The sequence below is a fragment of the Rattus norvegicus genome, chromosome X (assembly GCF_036323735.1).
Source record: "Rattus norvegicus strain BN/NHsdMcwi chromosome X, GRCr8, whole genome shotgun sequence".
Lineage (NCBI taxonomy): Eukaryota > Metazoa > Chordata > Mammalia > Rodentia > Muridae > Rattus > Rattus norvegicus.
In genome coordinates this window covers 43,542,060-43,550,972 of record NC_086039.1, presented here as the reverse complement: position 1 = coordinate 43,550,972, position 8,913 = coordinate 43,542,060, and the positions used below count along the sequence as shown (strand labels likewise).

Below are 8,913 nucleotides of genomic sequence, written 5' to 3'. Positions count from 1 at the left end.
ACTTTTGGCATGCAGTCTTCCAATAGAAAAATTCATTTCACAGTCAGAATTTCATAAACCTTAATTTCAAGTGCTGAAAAAAGAAGGTGACAAGTTTGGAGAAGGTGACAAGTTTGAAAATACCCTCCATTTAAAAATACAACATCTTAAGATACACAGAGACAATCAAGTTGGAAAACTACTATTTGTCATAAAACAAAGTTCCACAGTAAGTCATTCCGGTTGATCAAATTGATGATTAAATTCTCAACAAAATCCATTTAATTGGTGCATGTGTTGCATCAGTTTTGTGAATTCACTAAGCCGAGGTGGTTCACGTGGCTGACACTAAATCAATGGCAGATTTAGAACAGACTGTTAGAAAAATGGTTTAGCAGCATATAATTTAAGAATAAAACCAATCCCTTCTTCACCTGTCTTTTATAAATAATAGCCTGGTTGCAGGCCCATAAGAGAGAGAGAGAGAACTGATTGAACATCTAGTATGCAAACTTGCCCTTTTGTGAAGAATATACTTGTCTTTAGATTCAAAACTCCTCCTCTTCTTGTTCAGTGAACAACACAGGATGACTGCTTAGTGTGTCTGCAGGGGAAACTGAGCAAGTAGCATATTTGTTAGAACTTTTTGGACAAAAGCACATGAGAGCAAAAGCACAGATTATCACTTGCTGTGATTACATCACAATCATTTGGGCATTTTTGCTGTTTAAAAGGATAGTAGCCAGCCTAAGTCCAAAGTGTTTTCATTTCAGACATTAAAAACATATTTGTTCCACGGCCAATGAAGCCTTTTGTTCCCAGCTTATGTATGAATTTTAAGTGGTAGTAGCTACCTACAGGAAAATATGCGATCGTCCTGCTGTGTCTTTGCCATGTTGAAATGATGGAACTCCTCTAGAAGTGTAAACCGTGTCAGTTATTTCATTCTTCAAGGCTTGTTTCTCCCTTTGTAGAGAATGAGGAAGTAGTACAATATGTCTGCTAAAGTCCTGAAAGGTAATGTACATTTTGGAAATGCTTACCACTATAGGTGACTAAAGAAGCTACATCTTTAAAATGGAAAGCCATTATAGTTGTTTGTCTCAAATGTAACTCAGGGTTTGGCTTCACTTTTATGGATTTAAAGAAATACAGGGGTCTGAGGGCAGCATACATATCCCCTCCAGATCAAACTGTCCTTGTTTAGATTGATGCATCATTGCCCTTGTAGGTACAACTGTTCAACTGCATAAATATCTGTGCATGTTAATGTACAGAGGGCCTTATAATGAAGTAGAGATATAGCAAAAAGGCATTTTAGGGGAGGGGAGGTACAGCCAGTTTAGCAGGGAAGTTTGGCTGCTGTTATGGATTGGTTTGTACTGGTAATTACTCTTGTTCAGGAAATGCCATCAATTTTCCTTTGAGCCCTTTTTCTCCAAGCACTTTTATAAAGTTGTTCATTGCCAAATCTTAGTCTTATCAAAGGTCTTCCTTTTCTCCACTAAGTCAAGAAGAACTCACCACGTAGCCAAACATTCTGGCACTTGTTGGCCAATAACCATTTTTGTTTTTATTTTCTTTTCATCATATATGTGGGCACATGTTGTTTGTGGACATATGTTGTTTCTGGGCATCCATGCAAAAGTGCATATAGGGCCAAACCACAAACATCTATACCAGCTGGCTTTTCTTTTTTTGTTAATGCAAAAATATTCTTTAGGTTCAAATAGATACCTGCTTTTCTTCCAACATGCCAGATATTTAGGCTTGACTCTGTGGCTTTGCACCCTCAGAGGTTTCTGCCAAAAACTGTAACTAATAAAGTAGACCCTTTTCATGACAGGTGACAAGATATTCTGAAATAAAATTGCCCCAATTCTGTAATGCTGGAGCTGTCGTGGATTTCTGGGTGCATTAACTAAACCATACAGGTGTTAAAAGGTGCATCATTGGAGGAATATGACAAGTTCATTCAAGAAAAAAAAAACTTGGCTCAGCTAAGAGAATTTGGGTGACAATTTCAATTTGTGGATGGTATTCAGTCTACCATATCTACTTCAAAGGTTCTGGCTTCCTCTTGCTTATAAGAATTTCCACAAAATCTCCTTGAGTGCTGAGGTGCTAAATCAAACAATGAAGACCTCAGATGACAGAACCTAATTAGAGATACTTCTCTGCGGAAGTTTAGGAAACCTTGTTTGAACAATGCTTAAACCTATTTTTGTAATCACAGCTGACCTTGCAATCAGTTGTGTTTCATTACAATAACAGTAACTTGTGCAGTGTAGGCAAAATAGGATGCTGCTTATTAATAAGCATTCCTTTGTTTGATCTTACTTAAAATACTACAAGTCATGTGTGCATTTGTGTGTATGTGTGTAAGTAAATTATCACAGAAACCCTTTTGCTTTAATAATTTTAAAGATGCCACACCTATTATCCTCACCTTTTACTATTTCTTATGTCTGTTTCTTATCTTTTTTTTTAAACAGAGCAACTTTGACTTTATTTGTTTCAGCAACATAAGCTTTTAGTTCTTGGTAAGACCTAGGGTGAAAATATATGAAGCAGATACTATCACACTGTGGTAATTTGGTCAACCACTCGAGTACTGTCAATATCCAACATTTCTACACACTCAATTTCCTCCCGGTTTTCAGGATTTTTCTTCTCTTTCCTTTTTTTCTTAGAGGGTGGCAGGAAAGTCAGTATCACAGGTAAAATGGCAAAGCAGTGAAAGAAGGTGACAAATGCTATTAAAAACAAGCACCTGAACAGTGTACAGGTCAGATTTGAAGGCACAGCTGCGAGAGGAAATAGACCAACAATATAACAGAGGTAACTCTGTAAAATAGCTACCCCATGCACTTCCAGGGCATTTTTTACCCATTTAGTTCTTGTAAAATCCTTGCCTAGGACAAATGTGGATAACAGTGGAGCACAGTTATCAATTGTGTAGTTAATTCCATAAATTAAGCATAGCACAGAAATACAATCCAGTTCGACCTTCCATAATGTCATGAAGCCTATCACTCCAAACTCCACAGACACAACCGTTAGAGTGATCCAGACATTAATCAGCGAATCTGCTACCAGGAATGCCGAGAAGAAGAGCAGGAACAAAGCACTGATGCAGGAGTTGTGCAGGGGGGCTCCCAGAGAGGAGGCATATCGATCCATGTACACAAAAGACGGATTAAAGACAATGAACTTCACCTTGGAGGTGACTGAAAGCCTCCTCAGGGTCTCCAAGAGATCATAAAGTTCTTCTCTGTTTGTTTCCATAGTCTTGGCCACCAAAAACATTCTAGAGGCCACTACGTCAACCTCATCATTGTATTTTTTAGAGAAGATGATGTCCTCTTGAAAATGTGAAAATTGAGGAGCTTTCAGGAAGGAATTTCTCAACATGTCTGTGAAATTTTTCTTAGGCAAGTCAGTGGACACATTGAGTTTCCGAAGATAATTTAAATAGCTTTCAAACCAGGATATCCGCACAAAACCCTTAGTGTACTCTAGAACATCTTCTTGGACACTAGAGTTCCAATATTCTATGGACTCATATATGTAAAACCCAATAACAGGACTGTAGTTGTTAAAGTACTTTTGGTGGGCAGTAGTGTACTCAATGGTTTGTGTTGCAGTTGCTACGATGTTACTAAGGTCTGACCCTTCACTGACCTGCAGATAGCCCATTAAGGCAAAGGAAATATAAATAAGGTAAAAGAGGACTACAAAAGGCTTGACATAGGTGTTGGTTATCCAGTCACAGTAATAACGTTTGAGGAAACATACCAATAAATGACTCTCATAAGTGTTTGCTTCCTCACCTTCAGCTGTGTCCTCACTGAATCTAGCTGTCAGAAGAAACCTATACCATGCTGGCTTCTCCTGTAATACCTCAGGCTTTGGAACTTTTCTACAGAATATACTATGCTGGTAATTGTTTTCTATGTAGCCAGTGAACACAAGGCTGGAACCGTAAAATGAGAGTACATAGAGGTAGTTGAAGAGGATTGCAATACAGGAATTGCAGCAGAAAATCCTGGCTGCCTCAATGTTCGTGAAAGGGCTGGCCCCTATGCCAAAGGTGACCAAGTACATGGCAGTGGTGAGAGAGAAGGAGAGCATGGAGTCTGCATAGACTTCTGCAGTTCGCTCTTTAACATGTTGGTCCTCTCTAGTTTTTCTCCACGAGGATAACATTTCAAAAGTCCCGTATAATCCATGACCTGAAAAGGCAGAAAAAAAGATGAGAGCAAAAGTTTTAAGGAACTAATCTTTATAAAGAGGGGTATTGATTTGATCATGGAGACTTAATGGATCTTGGTAAACATAACCAGCTTTAGTGGTAGCAAGTTTAGAAATGCCAGGGATTTTTCCTGTTGGAAAGTAGACCTGTGTTTTGGAGAATCATAAATGCCCATCGATAGTATCTTCTAGGATAGATAGAGGAGCATAAGTCTTCACAGTCCCTACTAGCCTGAGAAAGCTAAGTGAACTTTTGTGAGCAGAAATCTGCGTAGATCTGGACCTATACTCTTTAGGAGTTATAAACATCAATAGCTTAGGAATGTTAATACACTTTGGCTCCAGAGAATATTGCAGATACTGATCATTTTGTTTTATATTTCACAGGTATGATGGAAGGGGTCAGCATAGAGGAGAGCAGAGTATTCTCAATCAATGTGGACACCTTCTGTTAAAATTGGTCACGTAGACCTATAACATTTATTGAAGATGCTTTCTTTTTTCCATTGTATGATTTTGGCTTCATTGTCAAAAATCAAGTGTCAGCATCCTTCCCTGGGCTTGTCTTGTCTGGTTTCAGTGGGAGGATGCTCTTTGTTCTGTAGTGACTTGATGTGTACCAGGGTATGTTGGTACCCATGGGGAGCTTATAGAGAAGGGGAGAGGGTGAGGAGAAGGATATGTGAGGTGGGACTGGGAGGAGAGGAGGAAGGGGGTTGCTAATAGGGTATAAAGTAAATAAATAAATCCTATATACAACAACGACAACAAAATTGGTCATGTAGTGTGGGTTTCAGTGGTAAAGAGACACTTTAGTTTGAGTATTAATAGAAAATTAAATCAAAGCCTCTCTTTTCTTCACTAAGCATAAGGGCCTGAAGCAATAAATCTGAGAAACAGGAAATCAAAATAACTAGGAACAACTTTGAGTGTAGAATAAAACAAGAAGTAAAATATAGAACAACAAAGAAGATTGATGTGAACCTGCATTGCTATTATTAAAAATGACAATCAGATATTCAAGGTTTATGACTTGTACTTGTCTTGAGGAATTTATTTCACCAGTCCTAGTTGTTCAAAGATAACATGTCAAGTATACAGTGACTCTGCCAACTCCTTGATTCTATTTGTCAGTGGCCTTTCTGAGAGAAGACCAAGTTAGGAACATTTTTTTAACTGCTTAGGGCTCTTGGCTCTCTGTTTAGGATTCCAGCAAAATTGGGGTGACACAGATACGGTGGCTACCCAAGCTGTAACTGCATTCCACTTCTTGGAAATTTGAGCATGCCTTCTGTACCACTCATGGTTAGAATAAGGCACTTCCTTGCAGCACATTCCTGAATGTCAAAGCTATTCTGTCATTGAAAACCCCATCAAAATGACCTATCATTGTTTCTGATAACCCCCGTCGTGGCACTGTGATTAGAAAATCTGTCTGAAATGCTCCACTATGTTCATTGCAGCCTCATTTATAATAGCCAGAGGCTGGAAAGAACCCAGATGCCCTTCAACAGAGGAATGGATAAAGAAAATGTGGTACATCTACACAATAGAATATTACCCAGCTATCAAAAACAATGACTTTATGAAATTCATAGGCAAATGGATGGAACTGGAAAATATCATCCTGAGTGAGGTAACCCAATCACAGAAAAACACACATGGTATGCACTCATTGATAAGTGGCTATTAGCCCAAATGCTTGAATTACCCTAGATGCACAGAACACATGAAACTCAAGAAGGATGACCACAATGTGAATGGTTCACTCCTTCTTTAAAAGGGGAACAAGAATACCCTTGGGAGGGAAGAGAGAGGCAAAGTTTAGAACAGAGGCTGAAGGAACACCCATTCAGAGCCTGGCCCACATGTGGCCCATACATATACAGCCACCAAACTAGATAAGATGGATGAAGCAAAGAAGTGCAGGCTGACAGGAACCGGATGTAGATCTCTCCTGAGAGACACAGCCAGAATACAGCAAATATAGAGGCGAATGCCAGCAGCAAACCGCTGAACTGAGAACGGGACCCTCGCTGAAGGACTCTTAGAAAGGACTGAAAGAGCTTGAAGGGGCTTGAGACCCCATATGAACAACAATGCCAACCAACCAGAGCTTCCAGGGACTAAGCCACTACCCGAAGACTATACATGGACTGACCCTGGACTCCAACTTCATAGGTAGCAATGAATAGCCTAGTAAGAGCACCAGTGGAAGGGGAAGCCCTTGATCCTGCCAAGACTGAACCCCCAGTGAAAGTGATTGTTGGGGGGAGGGTGGTAATGGGGGGAGGATGGGGAGGGGAACAACCATAGAGAAGGGGAGTGGGAGGGGTTAGGGGGATGTTGGCCTGGAAACCAGGAAGGGGAATAACAACTGAAATGTAAATAAGAAATACTCAAGTTAATAAAAATGAAAAAAAAAGAAGATCTGTCTGCTTCTACACCTTTGCAAATTCAGTTCTATTATTAAGGATAATTCTGTACTCCGGTATGATAGTCTTGTTTTGAAAAAAAGTAATTTAATATATTCAGCCACATATAATGTGAGTGGAGTGAGTGACAATTATCTTCTATGCAAAATAACTGAGCATATGTCTGACCTTACACCCTGGCTGGTATTTGTATCCTTATTTGTAAAGTACTGAGCTCAAACCTGAGTATCCATTTACAAAGTAATAATAACACAGGCCTGTTTCCTCAGACGGATTCATCATTCATCTTAATTTATTAAACATCATTTTACAGCTACTTTTAGAGGTCAGGCCAAGACTGTAGATTTGATTACTGGTACCATGGCCTCTATTAAATTGGAGCACCTAAATTCCCCAGCTATGAAGTAAAAAGTGTATTTGTTGACTGGTATTCTACAATTATGTTTTAGGTACTTAAGAATGCCCAGTTTCAAAAGGAAAAACTAGTTATTAAATTTGTTTCCAGTTTTCTCTGAATGGATAGAATAACCTTTGATTAAAAGAAAAACCAATTTTTGTCAATGAGGAAGAAAACTAATACCTCTAAAACAGCAGTGCCCTTGGCAAATAATACTGACCATTTAATCTGGGAACATGAGTAACAATAAAACTTTGGAAGGTAAATACACTTGAAGAAGTCGCTAAAAAGTCCAAATAGCTTTCAGAGTATTTACTTGTTAGAAAAAAAAAATACTTCAAACCGAGGCACTGATACTGAGTATTTAAATATGGTAAGAAAATAAAGATCATATAGCAGAATTAGTTAATCCTCTGGTAGAATTTTAGATAAAATTAAATATAAATTAAAAATAAAATTAATGTGATAATTTATAGTGGTATTATCTGACACTGATACTTTCTGGACAATATAATAGGACTCCATTTCTTAATGTACTGTTGATAATCTTAGGAGCTGAATGAGAAAAACACTTGATTTAATAGAACAAAAGGGTAATAAGTTTCCAGGATAAAAATAATTACACTCAAGGAAAGATAAAATAAATATTGTTAGCTTGTCTCTATTTCTGTTGCTATCATTTAAATGCCAATTGTATATAGCTTGATCATTTTCATTGAGTCCTGAGTCTTTTTGCATGTTTTTGGTTCAAAGGGTACTTCCAAAGAAACTTTGAATTTTATTTTCGGGGGCTCTTGGAAACAACCCCTTATCTTCCTTCCCCTGCCCTCCTCTTCCCTCCCTTCTACACCTCAGTCAGTCAAGGGGGAAATGAATGCCAAGAGAGTTTCAGATGCCTCTTAGGGATTTGTTAGCAGCCTGGAGTGCCTGCCTGGCACTAGTTTCAGGTTACAGTTGCATGTTTATGCTTAAGAGGTTGGCCTCCTATTATCTTAAAGGAAAGATAAATTGTGGAAACCCTGTTTCCTGGCTTGGACTCAAGAGTAAAAACACTCTAAGAACCCATAAATGTCCCTGCCTCCATCAAATTCCTCCTCTGTCCAGAATTACTGTCAAATTTCCTTTAGTTTTGGCCTATAAAGGTATAGTTTTAATTGAAAACTGCTTTGGGAGAATGGTGTACCAAAGCAGCTTTCCTTATTGGGGGGAAACTGGGACAGAAAATGGGGCTGCCTGAAGAGTAATTAGGAACATTTCAGGACACAGTAACATCTTTTCGTTCCCTCGCCAGCCAGCCCTGACTTATCTTCTCCTGCTACTCTAGAAACTGGGCAAGTTAGAGTCACACAGGGGACTCTTAGAACCACCTCATGCACAGGGATAGGTGGGTGTGTGTCACTTCTTTAGCTCTCAATTTACAATTGGAATACAGCAGGCAGGATTTGGAGGCCAAATCTTATAGGGTGTAATCTATGCAGTAGTTTTTTTTTTTTTCTTTTTTTCGGAGCTGGGGACCGAACCCAGGGCCTTCCACTTGCTAGGCAAGCGCTCTACCACTGAGCTAAATCCCCAACCCCATAGGGTGTAATCTAATGTACTGCCTGTAGACTGAAGACATTTTTCTGAGGTTTGAATATTATTTTCTTCATTAAAAAAGCGGTACTTTAAATGTATTGTTGTTTGCTTTGTGTTTAATTTAAATCATTATTTGGAGCTGGCAAGATAGCTAGTTGGAAAAGGTGCCTGATAACCCAATTTCAAAACTCATGTGGCAGAGAGAACTGACTGGCACAAGTCATTTTCAGACTTCAACACGCTTGCTATAGCTGCCTAGGTAGACTATAAACA

The 8,913-nt window shown here is 38.9% G+C and overlaps 1 protein-coding gene across 1 annotated transcript in view; it reads right to left on the bottom strand.

Annotated features, from left to right (window-relative positions):
• Window positions 1-2,559: 2,559 nt before the first annotated feature.
• Ptchd1 (patched domain containing 1) overlaps window positions 2,560-8,913 on the bottom strand; it is a 51,507-nt gene continuing 45,153 nt past the window's right edge. Inside the window, exon 3 of the mRNA NM_001191734.1 lies at window positions 2,560-4,214. Coding sequence (NP_001178663.1) covers window positions 2,560-4,214 — 1,655 coding nt within the window. The remainder of the gene's footprint in view (window positions 4,215-8,913) is intronic.